Source organism: Bos indicus, chromosome 18 (genome assembly GCF_029378745.1).
Source record: "Bos indicus isolate NIAB-ARS_2022 breed Sahiwal x Tharparkar chromosome 18, NIAB-ARS_B.indTharparkar_mat_pri_1.0, whole genome shotgun sequence".
Taxonomy (NCBI): domain Eukaryota; kingdom Metazoa; phylum Chordata; class Mammalia; order Artiodactyla; family Bovidae; genus Bos; species Bos indicus.
In genome coordinates this window covers 56811614-56838895 of record NC_091777.1, presented here as the reverse complement: position 1 = coordinate 56838895, position 27282 = coordinate 56811614, and the positions used below count along the sequence as shown (strand labels likewise).

Sequence of the window (27282 nt, the reverse complement as noted above, 5' to 3'; positions counted from 1 at the left end):
TCAGAGGAAATTCTTCCTTTTATTTCCACTCATAAAGCCCCCTTCCAAAAGGATCAGTCCCTGCCCTCCCGCACCTCCCCCAACACCTTCACAAAACACTGATTTCCTTCCAGAGCTAAAACGTATACCCCGTCACCCATTATGGCCACTCCCCCAGACCCCCCAAATATGCACCTGCTCTGCCAAGTCGGCTACCTCTTGGTTCCACCTCCAAATGTAGTTCCCAAGGTCACTTGGCTTGTTTTGCTCATTCCTTGGGCACCTTTCTTTGAGCCCTCCCTGACTTGGTCTCGAGATGGCTTCCCTGTTCTCCTTTGCACAGACGTTCTGCAGGGCTTCCTGGGCTCACTTCCCTGCTTGAGAGATGAGGTTTCCAAGCTCTCCCCTGCCTCCCAAATTCCTCATGGGTCTCTGTTCCTCAGATGTTACTTGAAGGGTGTAAATGCTGACTTATGCCAAACGTTTCATGATTCTGGGGGGTGGGAAGGGGAGGTAAGAATAAAAGGGGAGAGGGAGGGAGGAGAGAGGGAGAGGAGGGGGAGGGAGGGTTTGGAAGGAAGCTGGAGGCAGGGGGATGACTGGGGACCCTCCCCCCTCCGCCCCGGAGCCGAAGACCAGCGCCCCCTACAGCCCGAAGCCCCCGCCCGGCTAGCTGTTCCTGGTCCTCTGGCTGCGAGCTTTGTACACTTCGATGAGCAGATCCTTGACGTACTGGATCTCCCGCTCCACCGACTCCGCCCTCTCCCTCAGCTCCCGGTTCCGCGCCTCCAGCCCCTGGCACTCGCCCTCCAGGGCCTCGCCCTCTGCACGCTTCCTCTGGCGGTACCTCAGAGCCGCGGACTTGTTCTGGTCTCGCTTCTTTTGCTTGCGGTCCCCTCGGCTGGCAGCAGGACTGGGGTAGGGGGCGGGGCGGGGCGGGGGCGGGGCTTGCGGAGGTGGGGGCAGGGGCGCCAATCCCGAGTCCCCCTGCCCAGCCTCACCGCGGCAGTAGATGGCCAGCAAGTCGAGGGTGTCCAGGGAAGGGGGCTGGGGGAGGTCAAAGGTGGGCAGGGGGAGGGGGAGGGGGAGAGGGAGGGAAGGTGCCGGTGCCGGCGGCTGCGGCGGCGGCGGAGGTGGGGAGGATGGTGGGAGCAGAGGGGCATCGAGGAAGTAGTCTTCCATCTGCTCCAGCTCCTTCTTGAGCAGGGAGGCCATAGCTTCCAGGTCAGGTGGGGGTGGGGAAGGTGGGGGGAGGGCACCTGAGGGCAAGGGGGGCTCCAGAGGGAGCAGGGCTGTAAAGTCCACCCGTTCGGTCATCCAGTCAGAGAAGCCGTCTCCTGGAGGATTGCAGAGGGACAGAAAGCTCCTTGATTTCCTAATCCTCCACCCAACCAGATCTCACTCATGCCCACCTCATTCATCCCATTCATTGAGTTAAACCACCAGCCAGCCAGCTAGCCAATCAACAAATCATCAAACCAGTCAACAGACCAGCCAACCAACCAATCAATAAACCAAACATCTAACCAACCCGTTAACCAACAACCATCAATGACCCAAATGAGAAAACAGTCAACCAGCCATTTCTTCAACTGTTCCAACATCCTCCTTACTGATTACCCTGCATCTCTGGTTTCTTGATTTACTCTCTAGTTTATTATAAATGGCAAACTAGATCACATGTAAACACACCCTGTTTCATCTTTAATTATTGAAACCCTACTATGTACCAAGCATTTGGGATACACTTCCCTCATAGCTCAGTTGGTAAAGAATCTGCCTGCAACGCAGGAGACCCAGGTTTGATTCCTGGGTCGGGAAGATCCCCTGGAGGAGGAAATGGCAACCTGCTCCAGTATTCTTGCCTGGAAAATGCCATGGACAGAGGAGCCTGGTGGGCTACAGTTCATGGGGTCACAAGAGTCAGACACAACTTAGCGATCAAATCACCACCAATGAATAAAATGGGCTTCCCAGGTGGTGGTAGAAGTTAAGAACCCACCTGCCAATGCAGGAAATGTAAGAGATGCAGGTTCGATCCCTGGGTCGTGAGTATCTCCTGGAGGAGGGCATGGCAACCCACTCCTGTATTCTCGCCTGGAGAATACCATGGACAGAGAGAGGAGCCTGGTGGGCTACAGTCCATAGACACGATTTGGCGACTTAGCACCCATGCACGCAATGAATAAAATAATTCCTGCTTCAGGGGCTCTGCCTGTGCTGTTTCCTGCACCTGAAAAGCTCTTCCCTTGGGTCTTTTTATGGGTCATTCCTTACCATTCCTTAGGTCTCAGCCAAAATGTTACTGATTGGAGAGGGTTTCTTGGCTCCCCCCACCAAACTTGTCCTCGTTGTCATTTTTTTTTTTTTTTTCTCATTGCCATTTTTAAACTCAGCTAAGTGCTTCCCACTTATTCCCATGCATCATATAATTTGTCTCCTGCGTGTCTTCCCAGTAGAGTGTGTGCTCCAAGAAGGCAGGGATCATGTCAGTCTTGTTCCCAGCTGTGTCCCCTAAAACAGTGCCTGACATATTATGCTGTTGTTGTTGCTTAGTTGTTCAACTTTTCAAGCCATGTCCAACTTTTTGTGACCCCATATACTGTAGCCCACCAGGCTCCTCTATCCATGGGATTTTCCAGGCTGGCGTGGGTTGCCACTTCCTCCTCCAGGCTTTCTTCCCAACCCAGGGATTGAACCTATGTCTCCTGTGTCCCCCGAACTGCAGGCAGATTCTTGACCTGCTGAGCCATTGGGGAAGCCCTATTACAGGTACTCATTTAAAAAAACTTATCAAATGAATGAATTTTCCTTTCTTCTCCCTCTCCCCCTAGCTCACCCCACCTCCATTCTTCACCTACTCTTACCTGCCAGGGGCTCTCCCCCCCCTGGAAGCCCGCCCTCCAGGGCTCCCCCAAGGACCTCATAGGGGCCCAGGGGGGCAGGGGCCAGGGGGAGTTTCCCATAGTCTACGAGCCAGCCCAGCCCGCTAGCTGGGAGCAGGGTCCTGTCCAGCTCCAGCCCCAGGGTCGCCAGGAGTGACATGGCTGCAGCACGGGCGCTGGGCACCGACGGCAATGGAAGAGGCTGCACCAACAGCTGGAAGGAGGCTCTGGAGGTTGCTCAGCTGGGCGAAGACAGGCACCAAGGCAAAAGTGGAGGGCCTGCAAGTGTGACACAAAAGTGAGTGGGTCAGGATCAGCCTCACCTGCTATTGCCAAAGCCACAGGGAAATCAAACCACGCCCGCAGAATCCCAGGATTCCTCATCCTTTCAGAATTCTAAACCTGTCCTTTCCCAGTATCTGAGCGCCACCCACTCCCAAGGGAATTCTCTTTACGTTTGGCTTATTTCTCAGAATTCCCAAGACCCAATCCTTCCAATACAGAAACCTAATGGTCTCCCAGGGAAATTTCCTTAAAGTCCTTCCCACTCACCCCATAATATTCCCTTTCATTAAAAAACAAAACAAAACCCACACTCAATCCCAGGGGAATTTTCTTCCAGTCACATCTCTTCCTCTAAAATATAACTTTTAGGCCCCACACCCTCCCTAGATTCCAGCTCAAATCTGTTCCCATGGGAATTCCCCCTTGTCCCGACCGGTCGTCAAAGTTATCCGTTCAAATCGCAGTTCTCCCTTTGAATTTTGGGGCTGATCTCCACTGCCTCTCGAAGTCCCGCCCCCACGATTTATTTTAGCTCCACCCCTCCCCGATGATTCCCCAGAGGCCCCGCCTCTTTCTCAGGCAGAAACCCCACCCCCCTCTGCAAAAGGTTTCGTTAGCCCCGCCCCTTCCACAATGGGTAACCCCGCCCCAACCTCGTCCTCGGCGACGCCTCTTATCCTAGCTCCATCCCCTAAACCGGTCGTTTCTAATCCCCGCCTTCTCCCCTGTCAATCTAAACCAGTTCCCGCCCCAGCAGGTGCCTGAATGAAAGGGAGGGAAGATGAGCTCTGCGCCTGAGCAAAGTGGGAGGCGGAGCTCTCGCTGAAGGCTACAGCGCATGCGCCATCTCCCAAGCCGCGCCACAGTTACCTCAGGCAACCGCCCTCCTGGAGACCAGTGCGCATGTGCGGCTGTTTAATGACCGCCCTTTGCGCAAAAAAAAAATACAGCCTCAGGTGGACAGCTGCGCATGAGCAATCGCTCGCAGACGGTCAGGGCGGGGATGGGGGGAAGCCTCCGTGTCTGGGAACTAGTGCGCAGGCGCACACGCACGTGGCTCTCTTCTTTAAACACCGATTGTCTGGAAGAACGCACCCGCCCAAGTGCGCATGCTCGGTCGCGCGAGACCGCTCGCCTTCCCTCTTCTGCGCCTGCGCGACCGTGATTCCTCAGTCTCCCCACCCCCCCAGGCTCGGTCGCGAGGGCCGCGAGCTTCGAAAGGGCGGGAAAGGCGGTTGGAGAGGGAGGGGCGAGCGGTTACTCACTCCATGGCTGCGCAAAGGAGAGGCGGCGGCGGCCTCGGCTGAAGAGAGAAGGCAGGAGCGGAGAGCGCAGGCGCGGTGAGCGCGGAGACTGGCCGGGGGCACAGAGGGGTCGCGGCTACAGAGCCATGGCCGGGGGTACGCGGGCGGAGGCGGCGTGGCAGTAGAGTGAGGAGAGCCCGTGATCTGAGGGTGGGGAATGAGGCGGCCCCGGGGACTGGACACAGATATACCGCGGGCGGCGCAGCACGGCCTGCGCGGATCCTTCCGCGCCCCGCCCCGCGTGGCCCCAACCCGGAGGCGGGCCTGCACCCCTGCCCTCGGGGATCGGATCCTGGCTTTCGATCCCGGGGGTTCAGGCCTCTCCTTCCTTTTACCCGTGGCTATCTCTAGCCCCGCTTTCTCCCGACTCCGGGGGTTCCGACCCTCCGTTCTCTCTGACTCTGAGGTCCGGCCCTCTGCTCCCTCTTATTCTGGTGACTCGGTAACCCCTCTTCCCTGAGACTCGCGCCAGTTCATTTCTCCTTTGCTTTCCCCTGCTTCGCGAATTTCCGGCCAGCCACATGCTACTCTCTTCATCCTTCAACTGCCGTCCCACTCTGAGAACCTTTCCTGTGGCTTAGAACCTGGTGTGAGTCACAGAGCGCGCTCCATTCAAATCACAGGCCGGCGAAGGTGGCCTTGGGCAAATGACCTGAATTCTCTAGCAGCCTAGATAGGAGACTATCTGTAAAACGCGGAGAATAATCAACTCTACCTGGTGGGGTCATTTGTGAGAATGAAATGAGTCGATGCCTGTGAAACTTGAGAGCCCACTTCATACATGCTCTCTCAACCTCTTATTGTGAGCAGGAAGGAACCCTGGGGCCTGGTGTCCCCCTTTCCGACCCCGCTGGCAGGAACCCCAGACGCTAGACCATACAGCACTTGCTAAAAGGTCATCCTTGTGTCTCCTTTACCTCCTCCAAGGTATTTCCCAGCCATCCCGGCCTTTCCCATTCACAACATGGACGCTCAGCCCCATCTTGGTGCAGGGAGTCAGTTTTCGCCCTCAGGCCCGATATCTTCTCTGTGTCTCCTGCGCACCTACCCTCAACGCTTATCCTCAGCATTCCTTTGAGGCCAGTTGGTTCCTTCTTTTTCCATAGCCCCCACCTAGGCTCCCTTTCAGACTGTCCTCTACCTCAGCTCCCCCCACCCCACCATCAGTCGTGCAGGTCTGCCAGAAATAGGAAGATCTGTAATCCATTGCTCAAAGAGATGGGACTTCCTAGCCATCCCCTCCCAGCCCAAGTGGTTGTGGGTCTTTCCTGTGCTGCAGAAACCCCTCCTCTCCCCACCTCCGTTCATCCACAGCAGGACATTACAGCTGGAGTTGAGCTTTTCCTGGTGCTTATGAGACTGAATCAAGATCCAGAGAAGACAGGGGACCTTGATCTTGAGAGTTATCTGAGAATAAAGACATCCAGGCTTTTTTTTTTCTTCCTCTAAGTTCAGATGCTTTTTTTTTTCTTCCAGATTTACTGGGATATGATTGACATGTAGCACTGGGTAAGCTTAAGGCGTACAGCATAGTGATTTGATTGAACATACCTCATAAATTGATTAGTAAGTGTAGTGAACATTATCTCCTACAGATACAAAACTGAAGAAATAGAAAAGAATACATCCTGTTTTCCTTGTGATGAGAACTCTTAGGATTTGTAACAGCTTTCATACACAACATATGGTGGTATTAATTAGGTTTATTGTATATTGCATCCCTAATACAGGCTACTCTTGCATACCGGAAGTCCTTGGGATCTGACCACTTACTTTATCCACTCTGCCAGTATTTGAGCTCTTGCCCTATAGGGGCTATGTTTTTTACTGAGGTAACAGAGTAATGTTTAAGGGCACGCACTCTGGAGCCAAGTTGTTGGATTCAGCCCCTGACTACACCCCACTTAACTAGCTTACTGGCAATTTCCCTTCCATGTGTCTTGCTTTCCATGAATAGTTCGAGAATCAAATATGGAGTTGAGTTAATAGAAACATGCTGATGGCCAATGTATGTGGCCATCGACAGTACCTATTTCTTAGTACTGTTTTGAGGATTAAATGAATTAATCCACATCAGGTGCCCTTGGACTAGTGCCTGGCACAGAGTAAGGTGTTACATAAGGGGTTCATTGTTATTATTAAGGTGGATATGTTTTATGTCCGGTGCCCAGCAGTAGTGCTTCTAAAGGTGTTTTAAGTAAGGACTGACTTCCACTCCTCAGTGTTGAGTACTAGCTGGTGGGATTAGGGGAAGCCACTGGACAGGCTGCTGGCAGTGAGGGGGGACAGTCATCCCCCAGCCTTCTCGTCTAGATTATAACTGGCGGATTAGGTGGAGTATTTTTCTTTAAATAAACTTTTTATTTTGGAGTTAACTGTAGATTGACCACAAAGCTGCCAAGACAATACAGAGTTCCCGAGGAGCCCCTCACACAGCCTCCCCCTCCCCGTGGGCATCTTGTGTTACACTGGTGTTTGTCACAACTCGGGAGGCAATGTCAGTCTGTTTCTGTGACCTACCCCCTCGCCCACCCCATCTTCTGATTTCACCTGTTGTTCCCCAACCCCTTCTTTTCAGGATCCCCCCAGGATGCCGAGTTACACTTAGTTTTCACGTCTCCTCTGCAACCTCTGGTCTGTGGAGGCTTTTCAGACTTTTCTTATCTCCTGTGACTTTGATGTTTCTGAAGAGTGCAGGTTGGGTATTCTGTGAACTGTTCCTCTTTAGTTTTGTCTCATAGACTGGGACTTGGAGAAGGAAATGGCAACTCCTCCATCCACAGGATTCTTGCCTAGAGAATCCTGTGGATGGAGGAGCCTGGTGGGCTGCTGTCCATAGGGTCGCACAGAGTCGGTCACGACTGAAGCGACTTAGCAGCAGCATAGACTGGGACTATGGGGTTTTGAGAGGATGGTCAGGTTAGACAGTTAATAACTTGAGAATGAACTTAGTATCTGAGAAGACCCTGGGTACGCCGCGGTCCCTGCCCCGTGTGCCTCTTTCTCTCTTCAGCTGGGTCCCACAGAACTGAGTCCTGGTGCCAATCACCCTGCCCACGCGGCCTGACTCAGTCCTGCAGAGCGGGTGCCAGCAAGCACACGGCGCTCCTAGCCCTTCCCAGCCTATTCCATCTTCTGGGCAGCGGGTCATCAGCGGTGCCTGGGAGCCCGGGTCTTGGCACGCTGCGCCCTCTCCCCACACCCACCCCTGATCTGGATCCATGGGCCCTCCGGGACTCAGATGACTCCGCCTTCCCGAGCTTGGCCAAGTATTTGGGGTCCAGCTGCCCGCCGCCCCCGCCCCTTGCGCCCTTCAGCTCCTGGGCTGAGGCTGGGAGCCTGGGTGGGGCTGCTGGGGACTCTTTTTCATTGCGGAGGAGCCATGCTTGGGGAGTGAGGCGGTAGTTGCAGGCAGGTTGCGTCACCCCGGCTCTTTGATGGGGAGGGGGAGTGGGGGGCATTCTCTGGGGGCCGGTTGCACACCTGGCAACGGTTAGCGAAACCCTGGATTGGGGAGACGCCCCAGTCCAGTAAGGGAGGGGATTAGGCAAGAGGAAGGAGAGCCTGTGCAGTACCCTGGGAATCAGGCTCGATGCCAAGAAGGGGCTCAGATCACAGAGGCTGACCCGCGGGGCTTGCAGGGGGCAAGGCGGAGGCCCGGGGAGGCAAGAGGGATTGTGCAGGGCCACATTGCTGGTTAGAGCGCTGCCCCGCCACACACCTCCCAAGGGCCTGCAGGCCCCAGGGAGAGCCTGTCTCCTCTCAGACGTGTGGGGTCCCTGACCCCCAGCTTGGGACATAGCTTGCTGGGAGGCCGCCAGACCTGGACCTTCACCTCAAGTCTGCTGCTGCTTACTGCTGTCAGATTCTGTTGGTTGCCACCTGCCCCTCCCCAAGCCCCCCTGCGCCAAAGGAGACCCTCCTTGCCTGTTCTATCCCAGAACCCACTGCTTTCCCAGTCACGGTAACAGCCTGGTGTGATGGAAGAGGCACCGGGTTTCCATCAGATGGACCCAAGTTTCAGTCCCATGCCCACATCACCTGATCTTGGCCAAGGGTGCTGATGTGGCCCTGACTGTTGGGCTTCTGCTGCGTTCTTACAAGTGGCTCCGGTAGCGCCTTGGCCTTTTGATCAAGGAAAGGTGGCTCAGAGCATTGTCTCTGGAGTCAGCCTGCTAGGTTCACGCTCCAACTCCGCTTCTTCTTTGACCCTCAGCAGGTGGCATCTTCTCTGTGTGACTCAGTTTCCTCATCCATAAAATGGGGATAAGATGACCCACCTCATAGGCTTATTGTGAGGATTAAATACGTAAATGTATGCAAAATTCCTAGAACGGGGCCTGCCTGCCTAAGTGTGAGCATTATTTCTCTCCAAGACGTGGGTGCTGAGAAGATTGTGTGAAATGCTGTAGGTAAAGCCCGGCACTATGGCCAGCCTGTGGTCGTTTCTCTTCCTGTTCCTACCACACTTCGTTCTGCTTTCAGAGCCCCTCGAAAGCAGATGTCTGTGTGCCTGACTGTTTCCCTGAGCACTTAGAGGATAAGTCAGGACCTCCTCATTCCCAGGAACTGTTCCACACAGCCCCCAGCCTTCTGCTGTGGCCTCACAAGGCATCAGAACTTTTTTGCCTGGCTGCGCCTCGAAGCCTGCAGGCTCTCAGTTCCCCAACCGGGGATTGAACCCATGCTCCACCCCCCTGCGATGGGAGCATAGTGCCACCCACTGGACACCAGGAAAGTCCCGCGTCAGTTCTGATTTTGGCTTTGCTGGGTCTTTGTTGCTCTGCAGGCTTTTCTCTAGTTGCAGTGGGGGGGGGGGGGGGGTGCTCTTCGTTGCAGGGCATGGGTTTCTCGTTGCGGTGGCTTCTCATTGAGGGGCATGGGCTCTGGGGCGTGTGGGCTCAGTAATTGGGGCGAGTGGGCCAAGTTACTCCTGGGCATGTGGGATCTTCCCGGACCAGGGACTGAACCCGTGTCTCCTGCCTCTGAAGGTGGATTCTTTACTACTGAGCCACCAGGGAAGCCCTCACATCAGTTCCTTTTTAAAATGAGTTGCTGAGGCACAGAAACTGGGGAGTTCAATTCTGTGTTCCCTGAAGAGGCCCTCGGGCAGCTGTCTCGATCATGCAGGCCAGGAGCAAGGGTTGGGAGTGGGCGTCCTGGCAAACAAGGACAGGAAGGCCAAGGCCAGTTCAGCTGGGGAAAGGGCAGTGCTGGGGCCAGACACACAGCACAGGTCTGCCACGTGGCCTGGCGGCTCAGAGTCCGCCAAAGCCCCTTCTCTTAGTGGCTTCAGACAACACACATCGATTCCTTTTCCGTTCTGGAGACCGGCAGTCTTTAAAAGAGTCTTCCTGGAACAGTGATCCCAGTCTTCTAGGCACCGGGACAGGTTTCATGGAGAACAGCCCCTCATCTCACTGTGCAGGCTGGTGCTAACAGGCCACAGGCTGGTACAAGACCATGGCCCGGGGGCTGGGGACTCCTGTTCTCAAGGCTGTAGGGGAGAATCCGTTTCCTTGTCTTTGGGCCCTTGTGAGCACTCTGGGGCACACCCCAATAATCCAGGATAGTGTCTTCACCTCAAGATCCTGAATGTAACGTCTGTAAAGTCCCTTTGACCGTATAGGGTAACATACTCACAGATGCTAAGGATTAGGATGGGGACGTATCCATCCCACCACGCCTCCCTCTCAGAGCCTCAGTTTCCTCATCTGAGAGCTGCAGGCCACCAGCCCTGGGGTGCCCCTCCTCACATGCATGCAGAGACTGGACAGGGCAAAGTGAAGGTAGTTGGCAACACAGTACCCTGGCCCTCGGGACACTCACTTCTCCCCGTGTGCCCTTAAGCAGGGCCCCGCACACCCGTGTGCTGCATCAGCGGAGCAGGGACAGGAGCGGGGCGGAGGACCCGAGAGAGTGCGGAAGGGTCTCGGATGACGCCAGCCCCTCAGGCACGCACGCCAGCCCCTCAGGCACGCGTGCCAGCCTGGCGGTGCGGAGCTTCAAGTTTTACAGAAATGAGAAACAGACTTTTCCACAAGGTCCAAGTTTTAAAAGGTTGGTGAGTCACTCACAGAAACCCTGGTGAACTATGAGTGTGGAGAGGTGGGGGCCAAGGGCCCTCCTGACCTTTGCGTGCAGAGTCACCCCGTCACACACCCCAAAAATATGTCCTTCTCTGCCAGGGCAGAGACCAAAAGAAACTGAGAATTCTCAGGGCAGGGTCACCCGCTGGCCTGACCCAGGTTGAGAGGGTGCCAGCCTTGCTCAGACACTGCCGGGTCCTGTGTAAAGACGTGAGGGGCAGTGTTTGTGGGGAGCAGGGAAAGGGGTCTCTAAGAGTCATCTGGGAGGGTTGGGGGCCTCCGTCAGCCATCCATACCCCAACCAGATGCCACCACGGACACTTGTAGTTAAACAATTCGGGTTTCCTGCTTGTTGCAGTTGGGGGTGCCCACCCTGGGGGCCCACGGGGCATCTCAGGTAGGGGCTGGGCTGGGCTGAGTGACTGGGGAGGGTTCAGGGAGGCAAGTTTCGCTCTGGATCAGAGGCCAGCAGGGAGCAGGGGCGTCTGTGGCCAGCGTCAGTTATCCGTGGAGCCAGTGCTGTGCTGAGTGAAGAAGCGGCTGTCAGCTCTGAGTCAGGAGGGTAGTGGTTGGTCATTTTTATGCTTTGGACAGCATTTGTGTTCTGGTCTGTGTTGAGCTGTGCAGTGATCCAGCGGTCTGCGTGGCCTTGCCCGGTGCGTCCGTGGAGTTGTTTGTGCCCAGCAGGAGAGCACCAGGCGGCTGTCAGAGCTACTCTTCCCTCTCTCAGCAGATAGGCTTGTCCTGCCCGATGGGGGACGGGAATGGGGGCAGCCTGTACCCCTCCCTGGGTACATGTACCCCTGGGGTCCTCGAGCTCAGAGCAGAGGAGCAAGGCCGAGATGAAGGCGGCCAGCAGTGCTGGATGGCCGGTCACTGGGAGAGCTGGGGAAATGGGGCAGGGGTGGAGGCCGGGGCAGGGGAGCTCAGCGGGGAGACCTCCCAGGCCCCCCCACAGACCCGTGGGGACTGCCCCGTGGGGATGTTCGCGGGCCAGCAGGGCCCTGGACCTCAGCCCTGTTAGGTTTGCTCAAGAGCCCTTTGTCCCCTTCCTCCTGCCCACTCCCACCCAGAGCAGGAGCAGACTCCGGGGCGGGGAGCGGGGGGCAGGAAAGAGCGGCTGAGCCCCCCGTCCTCCAGGTCTCTAGGTGTCTAGCCTGCAGTGGGGGAAACAGGCAGCACTGAACTGGATTCTGGAGTGAAACCCGAACCACTGAACTAGTCTGGAAGGTGACGAGATGGCTTGGGATGACGTCAGGGAACAGGAAGGGGTACTGGGCGTAGCATGCAAGGGGGCGTTGTGTGGCGGTGGGAAAGGCCCCTCTGGAGAGGCTCCCGAGGCCCCGGTTCAGCTCTGGGGCCAGACGGCCTCAGTCATTGCTGCCGTCTGGGCGACTCTGGGCAAGTTACTGAAGTTCTCTCCACTCCTGTTTGCCCATCTGTGAGATGGAAACTCTGGTGGTTCCGCTCTTTGGGTTGTAGTCGGTACAGGTAAAGGTTTCCCAGGTGATTGAGTGGTAAGGAATCTACTTGCCAATGCAGGAGACGTGGGTTCAGTCCCTAAGTCAGGAAGATCCCGTGGAGGAGGAGACGGCAGCCCACTCCAGTATTCCTATCTGGGAAATCCAATGGACAAGGGAGCCTGGTGGGTACAGTCCATAGGGTTGCCAGAGGAGCGGGACACGACTTAGCACACACACTCAACAGCACAAGTAAAGCACTGCAGATGAGGCACAGGATAAATGTCCAGCGGCGTTGGTGTGGCGACTGCCAGCCAGGGACAGGTAGGGGCTGTGGCTGGTTCTAATCTCAGTCATAGCCACCCCGCCCCCCACCTCTGGTGGTTTTTACTTGGTTCCCAGAGAAACCATCTCCATGGCGACTGCCTCTCCCCTGGGACTCGGGTGTCGGTTGCAGGAGAGAGGCTGGGCAGGGGGAGCACAGGGCTGTGGATTTCTGTCTAGCTGCACGCACACATGTGTCCACCTGTGGGGCCCATAAAGCCCCTGGCCCTGGCAAGTCTCCCTCTCCGAGTCTTGTCTGAGTGGTCTCTCTGCTCCAGGCTGTGTTTCCACTGGAGTCCCCTGCTGGCCTCAGCTGACTGGAGCTTTTAGGCTCCAGTCTCCTCCCCAGCCTGTTCTCAACCAGCTTCACTCATCCCCAGAAAAAAGCACAGTCCCGCCTTTAGAAGCATCTCTGCCCAGCCCCTCCCTGGCATCCTGTGCTTGGTTGGTTTGTTTAATGGCTTTATTGAAATAGTGCATAATTCACATCCATTTATTAAACTGTATAAATTCAGTGGGTTTTAGTACATTCAGAGTTGTGAACCTATTACCACAATGTAATTTTGGAACATTTTTATCACTCCAGAAAGAAACCTTATACCTCTTAGCAGGCACTCCCCATGCCCCCATCCCTAGGTAGCCTCTCCTCTGTTCTCTGTCTCTGTAGATACTCCTGTAACGGGCATTTCGTGTGAATCGGATCATAGAGTAGGAGTCTAGTTTTTTAGGTTCATCCGTTTTATAGCATATATCAATAGGGTTTTTTAAAGACTGTATAATATTCCATTTTATCCACTCATCAACTGATGGTCATTTGGGTTGTTTTTACTTTTTGCTGTTACAGAATATTTGTGTGCTAGTTTTGTACGGGTGTATGTTTTCATTTCTCTTGGGAGAGGTCTAGGAATGTAATTGCTGGATCATAGGCCAACTGTATGTTTAAGGAACTGCCAGACTGTTTTCCAAAGTGGCTGCCCCGTCGTACACCCCCACTGGTGATGAATGAGGGTTCAAATTGCCCCACCCTCACCAGGCTTGCTGTTACCCACCTTCTTTATTATTGGCATCCTAGTGGCATCTGTAGAAGAAGGCAGTGGCACCCCACTCCAGTACTCTTGCCTGGAAAATCCCATGGACGGAGGAGTCTGGTAGGCTACAGTCCATGGGGTCGCTAAGAGTCAGACCTGACTGAGCGACTTCACTTTCACTTTTCACTTTCATGCACTGGAGAAGGAAATGGCAACCCGCTCCAGTGTTCTTGCCTGGAGAATCCCAGGGGCGGCAGAGCCTGGTGGACTGCCGTCTATGGGGTCGCACAGAGTCAGACACGACTGAAGCGACTTAGCAGCAGCAGCAGCAGCAGTGGCATCCGTGAGCTGGTATCTCCTGGTTTTGATTTGCATTTCCCAGTGGCTAAGGATGCTTTCCCTGTGCTTACCAGCTATTGGTATACCTTCTTTGGCATCCCGTGGTTTTGACACAGGGCATTTTCCACTGTTCCTCAAGGCAGCAGACCCTTGCCCGTCTGAGCTTTGTCCTGGAATGAGCTACTGATCTAACCTCTTCTCACCCTAACTCCTCCACATCCTTCAAAACAGATTTAAACACCCTTTCCTTCTCTAGGACAGTGTCCTTGTCCCTCCCCTGAGCTTCTAGTAGGTTCTCACCAAAGCCCTTGCACGGTGTCTACCATGCCATCCGATAATCTGATTCTTTGTTACCCTCAGTAAGCTCTGAATTATCTGAGGGCCGGGACCTTGTTTGACCCTGACTTTGACATTTATGTTGACGCTGAGCAGGTTTCTTAACTCTAGAAAGGAGATGCTAATGGTACGTACCCCACGGTAGGAACATTGTAGAGCTAAACCGATCATCAGTACATGAAGAGCACTTGGAATGGTAGCTGGCAAAAAGCAACCTGGACCTGTTTACTTGGTAACAAGCATTTGCGGAGTGCCTGCAGGAGCCCGCAGCTGTCCCAGACGTTGGGGTACAGCAGAGGAGAGCACAGACCCAAATCCTGCCCTTCCTGCTCTCTTCTAATGGGGAGACATACATCTAACGAGATGTGTAAATGGAATGTACCTTATTTCAGGTGGCGCTGGCTTCCTCAGGACAGCCAAGGGAGACGTCGCTGAGCAGGTGACACTTTACATTTTAGCAAAAACCTGAAGGAGGCAAGGGAGGAAGCCATGGCGCCGTGGGGAGAGTGTTCCACGGAGTGAGAACAGCAGGTGCAAAGGCCCTGGGGCAGGGGTGCTCTTGGCATGTGTGAGGAGCAGCAGAAGGCTTGTGGGACCAGAGTGGCATGACAGAGGCATGCGTTGCTGAGCAGGTGACACTTTACATTTTAGCAAAGACCTGAGAGAGGCAAGGGAGGAAGCCATGGGGCCGTGGGGAGAGTGTTCCACGGAGCGAGAACAGCAGGTGCAAAGGCCCTGGGGCAGGGGTGCTCTCAGCATGTGTGAGGAGCAGCAGGAAGGCTTGTGGGACTGGAGTGGCATGACGGAGGCAAAGGGCACTTAGAGGTTGGCGCATGGGCACCTTTTGGCCATTTGGGAGTAATGCTGCTGAGAACATTTGCGCACGAGTGTTTGTGTGAATACCTGTTTTCATTTCCAGTGGCTTTTCCTTCACCACATTTATAACACTGGGGTGTTAAGGACAGGCGGCCATGCCATATTGTCTTTTGTTTGCCCAGTTCAAGGCCTGTCTTGTCCCAAGTCTCAGTGGATGTTTGTTGACTGAATGAATGAGGTATGTTTATGGATTATCCACACACGTGGCACATAAGAGCACTGAATGACTGGTGCGTTTATCATTATTTTTTTAATAAATGCAGTTGGTACATCAGATCGGCAGAACTTTGCTAACAAGGTGCTGACAGGTTGTAGGGAAATGGTTGTCTCGGGCACTGCCAGTTAGAATAAAGTGGATAGAGGCAGGTTGGAGAGTAGTTTGGTTGTCCCTAGTAAAACCAAGATGCAAATATGTGGCCAGTAGCTTCTCTTCGGGGATCTGCCCTGGAAAAGTGTCTGCGCCTGTGCCTGAGAGCGTGACTGCGCGCGCTTGTTGCAGCATTGTTTATAGTGAAGAAAAGCCAGAAGCGTCCTAAATGCCCATTGGTAGTTTGTTTCAGTTGCTCAGTTGTACCCGACTTTGTGACCCCATGGACCGCAGCACGCCAGGCCTCCCTGTCCATCACCAACTCCCAGAGTTTACTCAAACTCATGTCCGTTGAGTCGGTGATGCCATCCAACCATCTCATCCTCTGTCGTCCCCTTCTCCTCCTTCCTGCCTTCAATCTTTCCCAGCATCAGGGTCTTTTCCAGTGAGTCAGTTCTTCACATCAGGTGGCCAAAGTATTGGGGTTTCAGCTTCAGCATCAGTCCTTCCAATGAATATTCAGGACTGATTTCCTTTAGGATTGACTGGTTCTCCTTGCAGTCAAGGGACTCTCAAGAGTCTTCTCTAACACCACAGTTCAAAAGCATCAATTCTTCAGCACTCACCTGTTTTATAGTCCAACTCTCACATCCATACATGACTACTGGAAAAACCATAGCTTTGACTAGATGGACCTTTGTCAACAAAGTAATGTCTTTGCTTTTTAATATGCTATCTAGGTTAGTCATAGCTTTTCTTCCAAGGAGTGAGCGTCTTTTAATTTCATGGCTGCAGTCACCATCTGCAGTGATTTTGGAGCCCCAAAAATTAGTCTGTCACTGTTTCCACTGTTTCCCCATCTATTTGCCATGAAGTGATGGGCCCAGATGCCATGATCTTAGTTTTCTGAATGTTGGAGCTTTAAGCCAACTTTTTCACTCTCCTCTTTCACTTTCATCAAGAGATTCTTTAGTTCTTCGCTTTTTGCCGTAAAGGTGCTATGTATCATCTGCATATCTGAGGTTATTGATATTTCTCCTGGCAATCTAGATTCCAGCTTGTGCTTTATCCAGCCCAGCATTTCTCATGATGTACTCTGCATATATGTTAAATAAGCAGGGTGACAGTATACAGCCTTGATGTACTCTTTTCCCGATATGAAACCAGTCTGTTGTTCCATGTCCAGTTCTAACTGTTGCTTCCTGACCTGCATACAGATTTCTCAGGAGGCAGATCAGGTGGTCTGGTATTCCCATCTCTTGAAGAATTTTCCACAGTTTGTTGTGATCCACACACTCAAAGGTTTTGGCGTAGTCAATAAAGCAGAAGTAGATGTTTTTCTGGAACTCACTTGCCCATCGTTAGAGGCATGGGTGAACGTGGTCTAGTCATACCACATTTTATTTATCATTCCTTCCAGCTTACTGGTTTACAGCAGCTGTAAGGAATGAAAAGCCTGTTGAAAACTACAAATTGTGGAGTGACCCACGTAGTATGAGCCCTTGGGAGTAGAGAAAACATGTGAGTAAAAGTATTTCCTCTGGATGTGAACACGTGTGCAAGTGTATGTAGATAAGAGATATATGACAGCTTTTCACCTGAGTACCTCACAGGTGTGGGGACCAGTAGTGACAGATAGTGATCAGGGGACTCTTGGCTTTGTCAGTGATAGCCAAAACAAGATTTTAAAGAAAGGACTGGTGTATTAATTGTTCCATTAAAATTTAAATGTTGAATGCACTTAGGTGGAGGGAGAAAAATCTTTCAGTACCAGAACAAGATCTTGTCTAGTCCTATTAAGAGTGTTTCTAGAATCTTCCTTAAAATCTACCCCTCTGGCTGTCCTGACTTTTCCACACATCTAACCTGATTTGTTTTCCCTGTGGGGAAATTTGCCATTTCCCACCACCTGAGCTCCTTCGGGTGCAAGTTTGGGCCTCAGGAGTGAGAAGTGAGAAGGAGAGTGTAATTGCTCATTAGTGGTGAGGTGATTGCTTGGGGCAGAGAGGCTGTTTTCCAGGGAAGAAAGGGAGAAGCCAGATAGCTGAGAACCTCTGGGTCCAAGAAGCTTCTTAGTACCAGCTGGAGGCAGTTCAAAGGGCAGGAAGCCGAGGGGTTTCTGAGAGCGCTTCCTCCTCCATCTGGTGAGGATGATACGTGTGCGTGCTCAGTCGTGCATGACTGTTTGCGACCCCATTGGACTGCCGCCCACCAGGCTCCTCTGTCCATGGAGTTCTGCAAGAATACTGGAGTGAATAGCCATTCCCTTCTCCAGGGTATCTTCCCGACCCAGGGATCGAACCTGTGTCTCCTGCTATGGCAGGTGGATTCTTTACTACTGTGCCACCTTGGAAACCTCGGTGAGGATGATAAGCCTGTTTAAAATGACCTCTAAAATATTGTCAGTACAAAAAAGAGTGCTCCTGGCTCATGCAGCCTTGTGTGTACAGGGGGAGAGAGTGCAGACTGCATTTGCTTAAATGTGTCAAAAATCTCTGGAAAGAGGCCCGAAAAACCCGAAAGCTTGTCTCCAGGGAAGAGAGGTAGCTGTGGGGGTGAGGGGAGACCATGGAGACCCCTCTTGTATCTTTTGAACATAGAACCATGTGAGCAGACTATTCACAAAAAGTATGTAATTTTGTTTTTAAAAACACCCACGAGTAGAACACGTGTGCGCAGGCCTCCTGGGGGGTTGGTGTGCGGGGGCATTTGGGGATCTGTTCATGTGAGCGGGGCATGGTGGCAGGACAGGGGCCAGGCTTCCCACACACCCTCCTCCCCGCCCCCTGCAGGCAGGCAGGCACGCCTCCTGTTTGTCTGATGCCTGGGAGGGTGAGAGGCCTCCGGGGTGCCGTCCACACGGAGGCACAGGCCCACAGAAATCAGGACCAGAGCCCCGGCCACCTGAGGAGGTGAGAGGGCAGCTGGAAACTGCCTCTCCCTGGTCTCTGTCCTGCCTCCCAGTGGGGACACCTCATGCTGTGGAGGAGGAAGGGCCTCTAGCTGCCTGGTAGCGGGGCTCTGTTTCCAGCCCCTGGGACTGGCTGGTCCTACCAGGCAGGGCGGTTGGGTAAGAGCCAGGCGGAGTGGCCCAGGTCCCCAGCAGCTCCTGCCCGGCCCCTGGTGCTGTCTGCCCCCGCCCCCCACAGCCTGGATGAGTCTTCCTGTCCCTTCGGAGCCTCTCCTGTGGCTTCACCCCGCGCTCTGGTTGGACCCCGCAGGCCGCTTCGCTGCTTTGGAACCTGGAACAGCTGAACTCTGCCCCAGCTGAGGTCTGGGTAGCAGGCGGCTTGCCCCGATCGCCTGATTTCCATTCTTGCAGGACAGGCTCTCTGGGCTCATCTATCCCCTGAGGTTTAGAGGGGTTTTCTTTGACTCAAGGGAGAGAGGGGATCTGTTTCAAGAGATTTAAGAAGCAGGAGTTCGTGGGCTTGGGCCTGGCCTGTGGTGAGACAGCCCAGGGGAGGTGTGGGGGCAGGCAGGGGTGGGGGCAGTCCCTGCACTCACACTGCAGAGGTACCGGCCCAGCTGATAACCACTGGTGTCTGATCCCCTCTCTTCTCTCCCCTCTCTCCTCCCTTCCTCTGGTCTCTCCGAGCCCATAGCTGCACTTCCTCCAAGTCTTAAATGAAGAGCTAATTCTGCAGGGAAAGCGTAGTGGGCACTGAAGCTGCCTGACCTGCCTGGGCCCGGCTGGGCTCGGCACTGTGGGCAGCGCCACCAGGTGGCTGTGGGCGGGATGCCGGGAGCGGCTGCTGGGTCACTTCCCACAGCTGCAGTATTATTAACTGCAGTGATAGGTTGTTTCCTGGGCCCCAAGAAGGCACTGGGCACAGTACTAAGCGCTTGACACAGATCGCTGACCGCTTCATTTTCCCAGGGACCATATGATTCTGGAGCCATCATCCTGTTGTTTTCAGATGAGGAAACTGAGGCCCCGGGAGATGAACTTAAAACTAAGATCCCAGGGCTGGGAGTGGAGGAGCAGGGGCTCCGAATGACAGGCTGCAGCAGCTGCTTCTCGGTGCTGGGCTATGTCCTGCTGGGCGCTGACAGAAGAGCTCGGGCTGGACATGTCAAGACCGCTGCGGGCCTGCTGCCCTCCTCCTGGCCCGTTGGTAACTAGACAGCCCTGGGCATGGAGCCCATTGGCCAGACTCACTGCTGCCCCGAGTGAAGAAGAGTTAGTTACGAAGGAAGGAGGCGGCCTGTGGGGAGGCAGCTGCCCCTGCCTGGTGGAAAAGCCTTGCTTTGGGAGGGTCGCTCAAGCTTCTGAGGTGACAGGTGAAGGGCTGCGGGGGTCGGGCATGAAGCAGGGTCTTCCCGGCTTTGCTGTGGGTGTGTGGCCTGGCTGCCAGTTCTCCTCCATGACCGGCCCCTGACCCCGGCCGGCGGCCTGGAGGTGCATCACTCCCTCACTCCCTGGGCCACACGTCTGCCCGAGCACCCCACTGCCCCTCTAATACTGATTTCTGACACCTGCTCATCTCCTGCCCCAGAAGCTCAGCTCCCTTCCGGGAACTCCTGTTTGCTGCTGTGTGATCTTAGAGAAGTCGCATCACCTCTCTGAGGCTGTCTCCCGTCCAGGAAGGTTCGGTGTGCTGCCCCCTAGCGCTCCTGGCCGGTCCTGCTCACACAGGTGGCGCCCAGTGAGCGACACAGGGACATCCTGCCCCGTGGGGCTGACCCTGTCACTCCACGAGCCCCCTCAGTGCTCCAGGCCACCCTGTCCCTCCCTTTGTCATACACGGCCCATTGCGGCTGGGCGTCTCACACATCCACATCCCAGGAGGTCGCCCCGCGGCAGAGGCTGTCCAGGTTCTCAGAATCACAGCGTTCTTACCCCCTCGCCTGCAGCTGCCAGGCCCAGCGGTGGCAGCACCCCGTGTCCTCAGCCAGCACCCCCTTCCTCAGCCCATGCCAGGGCGGGTTTCCCATTCACTTACTTTACCACACCCAACCCTTCTCTTTCTTCGTCCCCGACTCTCGTGTTAAGTTCCTGTTGCTCTTGTTACACATGACCGCAAACTTAGCAGTTTAAGATAACACAAATATTTCCTTGCAGTTCGGGAGGTCAGAAGCCTGAGTCGGGTACCCAGGGCTGTGTTCCTTGTGTGGGCTCAGGGGAGAGTCTGGACTGTGCCTTTTCCAGCTCGCGGAGGCCACCTGCTCTGCTTGGCTCGTGGCCCCGTCCTCCAGCTCCAGAGCAGCAGCGTAGCTGCTCTCAGAACATCTTCCCAGGGTCACAGTCCCTCTGGCTCGCCCCTTCTGCCTCCCGATTCCATTCAGAGCTCTCATGATCACATCGAAAGCTCACGCAGGTAAGCCAGAGTCACCTGCCCGCTCGAGATCCTTAATCACGTCCGTGATGTCCTTGTTGCCACACGAGGTCCCGGGTTCTGAGATTAGGGTTAATCTTCCCTTTGGTCCAAGGCTGAGGTCTTCCCTCCCCTCGTATTCATTCCCAGACAGACACCCCTGTTCTGAGTATCTAAGGAAAGGGGAGCCCAGGGCTCAGAACAGTGCCGCCTGCCCCGGCTGCCCCCTCGCCCCTGCGCTGGCACCCCGCTGCCCCGCCCCGCCCGGTCTTTCCTCCAGGACACTGAGCCTCATCTGACACCCCGAGTACTTCCTGCTGGGATGTGAGGGCAGACTCCTCTGTCTCGTCCACAGCCTTATTTCCGGGGCCTTGAGCGGTGTCTGTGCAGAGCAGGTGCCCGCATATCCCTGTCGTGTGCTCTCGGTGCCCCCGTCCTCCGGGGATGGACCGTGTTTTGCTGTGTTGTTGCTGTACGTAGGGTAGGGCCGAGTCAGTGCTGGAGTGAATAAAGTAGGTGCAGCTCGGGCTTGGAGAGGCTGAAGAACTAACGACAGAGGGGAGGTTGGTGGATCTGAGCGAAGGTGGCAGTGACGGCACAAAACCTGCGTCCTTGAACCTGGGGGTGGGCTGCGCCTGTGCATGGGGATCCCAGACTCTCGGGGCTGTGGAGGCACCTGGATGTGGTGTGGAAAACAAGGGCAAGTGTGTGGCTGGCGGCTCTGCCAGTCTTGCCCTCAGTGGCCTCAAGGTAGCCCAATGGGCTAGAGAACCCGCTGTGGCCGTGGCTGCCCAGGCCGAGCACCCAGCCCCCGGCCACCTGCCCCTCCTCCCAAGAACAGCATCACTTCCCCCCAACAGCGTCCGCTTCTCTTTTAGGAAAGCTCACCCCTTTGGTAACAGTGGAAAAGCCCTCATAAAGGGCAGAGGGTTTTTTGCGTGTGTTTCACCATGTCTGTGAGAAAGTCCCAGCGTTCTGGGGGTCAGTGGTAAGTGAGCAGTAACACCCAGGACGAACTGCCATCAGGTCCCTGGCATCCGAAGTGTTGGAAGGAGAGGAGGCGTTTAATAAACAGTGAACCGTTAAACCAGACAAGACACCGGGGTGGGGGCGGGTGGGGGAGATAGTCGTCTTTGTGGTTTCTTAATCATATAAAAAGTGAAAACTTTCTATAAATGCTTTTTGGAAAAATTTTAGCTGCAGCTTATTAATAGCAAAAGCTCTCTTGAGTGCGCTGTTGCGAACTGAGCCTTGTGGGAGTCCAGGCACTTCTGTCCGCTGGCTGGTAACAGACCCGGCTCGAGATGGCGCTGCAGTGAGCTGGGCTGGGGTCTCTTCATGCCCAAAACAAGGAACCCAACTTCATGTCTGAAAACAAGGAGCCGTCTTGCAGCTGCTTTTAGATGAAAAGAAACATGTGAGGGAGTCGAGTGGAAGCCCGGGTACAGAATAGTGGCCATGCACCCTGAGCGGGGCCGCTGGCCCTGTGACTGAGGGCCCACGTGATGAAGTAGAAATGAGAGCTTTACAGTGCGGGGTGCGGGGGCTTGGCTACTGCCCACCTGGGGGTGGGATTGCAGATTACTTCCGTCTGAGCCTGCCCTCCCCGATCTGTGCCCTGGGATCATCATCCGACCTCCTCGTAGGATGGGTGTGAAATTGGCTGGGGTGGGGGGCAGGGGGTGACAACGTGCTGGGCACACGGCGCTGTCGGTGCCCGAGCAAGCTGCCCCCAGACCACGCTCGTCTCAACCGGGGAATGGGTCACGTAGCCCAAGGCCCTGGTGGGCAGTGGCAGCCGACCGTGAGTTCGCATTAGACTTGAGGCTGGCTACCACCACAGTCTTTTCCTGAGAACGTCACAGCTGGGTTGGACTCACGGCTCCTCTGGGCTCCCTCCCTTCCTCCCCGGCTTCCAGAGGTGACAGTGCGGCGTGTGTCCGCGCGGGGACCGTGGCTGTGAGCACCGTGCCCTCCCGACTTGGCCACGCTCCAGGCCCACAGCGGCCACTCCACTTTCCTGACAAGGGCGCTGGGTCTCGGGGTCCTCAGGAGTCACGAGGTCCCCCCGTACCATCAGACACTTTCTGCTCCCCAGCTGCGTTCATTTCCTGTGCTGTTCTCACAAATATCCCAAACTTAGCAGCTTGAAACGATGCACATTTATTCTTTTGAAGTTGAGATCAGGGTCCAGAATCGGTCTCACTGGGCTGAAATCAAGGAGGGCTGGTTCCTTTTGGAGACTGCAGGGGAGAACCATTCCTTGCCTTTTCCAGCTTGTAAAGGCCCCCCGCATTGCTTGGCCTGTGGCCCCGTCCTCTGTCTCCTGAGTTCAAGGCATGTTACTGCAGCCTCCGCTTCCACCTTCCAGTGGTCTCTTGTCTAGTCCGGTCTCTGCCTCCGCATTTCAAGATCCTTAGTCACGTCTGAAAATCCTTTCTGCCACTTAGGGTCGTTCGCCCCAGGCTCTGGGCAGCGGGGCCTGCATGTCTCCGGAGGGCCACATTTTTGGTCCTGGTGTTGGTGTTACATCCACGTGCTGGCTCCCTTGCTTCCTTCAGCACAGCCTCTGGGATCCAGCGCCGCCCCACAACCAAGACCAGGTGTGGCTGAGTGCCAGCCTGGGGGAGGTGGTTTAATTCAGTGACCCCATCTGTCCCGTTCATATGGTGATTCTAGAACCCGGCTGCACAGGTTCGCTGGTTCTTCGGAGTGAATTTACACTCTATAATTAGAGGGTCGTTTTCAAAAACCTGTGTTTATTGTACAGGCAGGAATGAGCACTTGGAAACTATTGCAGATTAGCAGGGAGGCCATCCATGTGTAGTCCCACATCTCGGTGTATTTCTTTCCAGCCCTCCTTGTTCAGGGTAGCTGTGTTTTTCCATAGCAGAGATCACACTGCAGTAGTAAATTTGTGTTGTGCTTCTCTGTGTTGTCATTCCCAGCGTTTCTTGAGTATAGTTAAGAGGCTGTATCAGTAGGTAGGATGCAGAGCTTGCCTTATATCTGATGCCCAGTTGCCCCCTAATTGGTACCTGTGCTGGACGAGGAGCTTGATGGATTGGGCTTGTGGCCTGGGGTCAGCTCCTAGTAGATCACCGCAGCCCCCTGAGCCCCAGTTTCCTCATCTCAGACACGGGGACACCATCTCCGCCTCCACACAGCAGTGAGATGTCAGTTACGTGACAGCAGCCCGCCAGCAGTCAGTGCTTAGCCTGTGATCACTTCCCTGAAAACATCTCTACACAGGACACCCTCCAACTCTCTTCTCCAAGTCACCTTTGACTCTCCAGCTACCAGATGGCTTTGCTCGGGGCTTTTTCAGATAGAAAGCAGTCACCTTTCACTGAACAGGGATGTGCTGGCTCCCGGAGCTTCTAATGAAGACCGGGCGGGGTTAGTGAGCAGGACCAGGATTTCTGGCGGCTCTCTCACTCTCTGCCCTTTCCCTCTCTCTGCTCGCTCTGGTGGCGCTCACTGTCCCCCAGTGCTCATCCTCCGTGCCCTGCACCTGCAGGTGGGGGCGGTCTCTTGGCCAGCTCGAGTCTCCACGTCCCCTTGAAACCAGTCCCTGCGGCCAGGGGCCCCAGGTGCTCTAAGCACTCGGGTCTCCTGCCCACCCCAAGTTAGGGCGGGGGAGTGCGCCCGCGTGCCTTCTGTCCTCCTAAACCGGCTGGGGTGTGACCAGAGGGAGCCTTTGGCGCCCAAGGCCCTGTCGTAACTCAGCTTCCCGGGGCCTGTGTCTGAGGTCCAGAGGGGCACTCAGGGTGGTGCCAAATCAGCCTACCCCTCACCCATGTGCAGTCAGCAGGGAGACCTGGGGGCAGGTCCCAAAGGCTCCTGTGTGTGTCTAATCCCACTAGCCAGAGGCGCCTGCTCTTCAGCCCCCCCTACCCCAAGCAGTGGGCCTCTCGCTGGTACTGACCCTGCTAGGCCCCCGGGGCGGGGGCTGTGTCCTTGTCCGTCTTTCCTAGTTCAGCAGGGCCCGGTTAGGTTCCACAGCAGGAAGAGGAGCGGGGGTGGGGGTGGGGGGGGGGCTGGGGGGGGGCTTATCAGACTTGAGTCCCGCCCCCTTGCAGACCGAGCTCCATCATGCTGCTGAGGTGGTTTTTCCAGATCTGCTGTCTGATCATGTCACTTCCTCTGCTTTGCAAATCTTCCCAAGGTTGCAGATACCGGTGGATTTGCTTGGAGCCGGAGTAGCTGCTGCCCCCAGAGTCTGGAGCCATGAGCGGGTTTAATTTTGGAGGCACTGGGGCCTCCACAGGAGGGTTCACATTTGGCAACACAAAGACAGCAACGACCACGCCCGCCACGGGCTTTTCTTTCTCTGCATCCAGCACTGGCGGGTTTAGTTTTGGGACTCCCTCCCAGTCAGCCGCCAGCACCCCTGCCACCAGCCTGTTCTCACTCAGCACCCAGACTCCTGCGACACAGACCCCGGCCTTCAGCTTTGGGACCACGACGCCTGCATCAGGAGCCACCGGATTTTCCTTAGGGAGCAACACCCCAAAGCTGAGCCTGGGCAGCACGGCCCCGGCCCCGGCCCAGCCCGCCGGCTTCGGGCTCGGGGGCAGCACGCTCAGCAGCGCGGTCTCCAGCGCCAGCACGTCCGCCCAGGGTGCAGCTCCCGGCGGCTTTGTGTTTGGCTCCGCCACCGCATCTGCCGCCCCACCCACCACATCCACGTCCGGGGGCTTCTCGTTCACGGGTGGGAGCACGTCCCAGACTGGGACCTCTGGCTTCAACATAGGCTCCCTGGGGGGCCCGGCCCAGCCCCCAGCCCTTGGCGGGCTGCCCTTCACTGCGGCCGCTCCAGCAGCCACCGGAGCGGGAGCCGCACAGCCAGCCGCGCCCACCCCGGCCGCCACCACCACCAGCGCCGGGCCCTCGCTCTTCACCTCGCTGGCAACTGCTCCCACCTCGTCCGCCACCACCGGGCTCTCCCTTGGTACCCCAGCGACCACTACGGGGACAGCAGGAGCGGGGACGGTGGGCTTCAACCTGAAGGCCCCTGGAGTAGCTTCCACCACCTCCACGGCGACAACCACCACGACCACGACCGCCGCCACCACCAGCACCACCGGCTTCTCCCTTAACATAAAGCCCCTGACTCCGGCCGGGATCCCCAGCAACACGGCGGCCTCTGGGAGTGCACCCAGCGGTGCCAGCGCAGCTGCCGGGGGGTCGGGCAGTGCTGCGCTGACCTATGCCCAGCTGGAGAGTCTCATCAACAAGTGGAGCCTGGAGCTGGAAGACCAGGAGCGGCACTTCCTGCAGCAGGCCACGCAGGTCAATGCCTGGGACCGCACGCTGATCGAGAATGGTGAGAGGATCACCAGCCTCCACCGCGAGGTGGAGAAGGTGAAGCTGGACCAGAAGCGGCTGGATCAGGAGCTCGACTTCATCCTGTCGCAGCAGAAGGAGCTGGAGGACCTGCTGAGCCCGCTGGAGGAGTCGGTCAAGGAGCAGAGCGGCACGGTGCACCTGCAGCACGCCGACGAGGAGCGCGAGAAGACCTACAAGCTGGCCGAGAACATCGACGCACAGCTCAAGCGCATGGCCCAGGACCTCAAGGACATCATCGAGCACTTGAACACGTCGGGGGGCCCGGCCGACACCAGCGACCCGCTGCAGCAGATCTGCAAGATCCTCAACGCGCACATGGACTCGCTGCAGTGGATCGACCAGAACTCGGCGCTGCTGCAGAGGAAGGTGGAGGAGGTGACCAAGGTGTGCGAGGGCCGGCGCAAGGAGCAGGAGCGCAGCTTCCGCATCACCTTCGACTGAGCCCGCTGCCCGGGGCGGGGGTGGGGGGCTGTGGCGTTGTCGGGGTGCAGGGAGATATGTGTTTGTGTGCTCCTGTCTTTCAAACAGTTGTGCTGTTGATAGAACTGTTCTGTGGTTTGACTTTTCGTCTTAGTGAATAGAAAGTATTCTCAGCGATCTGGGCTAGGCCGCAGCCTTGTAGGTGTGGTTTCTCCACATCCTAGACCCTCTCCACCTGCTACAACCACCCGCCTCCAGTTGTGTTAGAGGAGGGCTGAGCTGCCAGAGAGCCGCCTGTCTCCCAGGCGGGGTGCCGGGCCACCACTCTGCCCGACAGAGTCAGAGATGCGGGGAGGAGAGCTCCATCCTCAGGGAGCCAGCCGCCTGGAGTGAGTGTGAGCGGCTCAGAGAAATGGCCTGTGGGTGGAGCGGACAGTGGGACGTAGGATCTCAGAGGAGGAGAGACAGGTCAGAAGAGAAGAGAGGTCTCCTTGCCTGGCTGACACACCGCGTCGGCCACCCTGAAGCCGGGTCGGTGTCGTCCGCGGGCCACTCCACGCTGAGCCTGTGAGCGCACACCTTTGGTGACACTGGCCACACTAGACTGTGCACACTACTCGCTTCTCCGCCTCACCGTGAGGTTGTGCACCTGTGGGCGGGGCCTGTTTCCTGTCCCCCCTGTGTGCTCAGCACAGCAGTCCCTGTCACAGTATCGAACAGATGAACAGTAGAGATGAGACCGGCATAAAACGCTCGCCCACCGAATGAATGCCTGTGGAAGTGGCCAGGTTGCCAGGGGCAGCCACAGACTTGATTCTGAACCTCCCAGAGTCAAGGCCAGCCTGGTCGGTTCCAGTGAGATCCAGTGTCCAGAGCCAGCTGTGTCCTGGGTGGCTTTTGTGTTTGTCTTTATGCTCTGCTGTACTCTGAAATACCTACAGCTGTGTGTTGCTTTCCTAAATAAAACGTGGAATTTAAAA

At 55.8% G+C, this 27282-nt stretch overlaps 3 protein-coding genes across 4 annotated transcripts in view; 2 read left to right on the top strand and 1 right to left on the bottom strand.

Annotated features, from left to right (window-relative positions):
- Positions 1–4639, bottom strand: ATF5 (activating transcription factor 5). Its single transcript, XM_019978694.2, has 3 exons — positions 4415–4639; positions 2847–3143; positions 1–1316 (listed from the first exon to the last, which is right to left on the bottom strand). Exons 2-3 carry the CDS (start codon positions 3022–3024, stop codon positions 649–651), a joined length of 846 nt encoding a protein of 281 aa, XP_019834253.2. The 5' UTR covers positions 3025–3143; positions 4415–4639; the 3' UTR covers positions 1–648.
- On the top strand, positions 4353–27282 carry NUP62 (nucleoporin 62). Of its 2 annotated transcripts, XM_019978693.2 has the most exons (3): positions 17954–18124; positions 20278–20533; positions 24699–27282. In XM_019978693.2, exon 3 carries the CDS (start codon positions 24761–24763, stop codon positions 26321–26323), a length of 1563 nt encoding a protein of 520 aa, XP_019834252.2. In that variant the 5' UTR covers positions 17954–18124; positions 20278–20533; positions 24699–24760; the 3' UTR covers positions 26324–27282. The 2 variants fall into 2 exon arrangements, with proteins under 2 accessions (XP_019834250.2, XP_019834252.2); XM_019978691.2 differs by lacking the exons at positions 17954–18124; positions 20278–20533 and adding an exon at positions 4353–4489.
- IL4I1 (interleukin 4 induced 1) overlaps positions 4378–27282 on the top strand; it is a 34325-nt gene continuing 11420 nt past the window's right edge. Inside the window, exon 1 of the mRNA XM_070771514.1 lies at positions 4378–4489. The gene's annotated coding sequence lies outside the window, so the exon portion shown is untranslated. The remainder of the gene's footprint in view (positions 4490–27282) is intronic.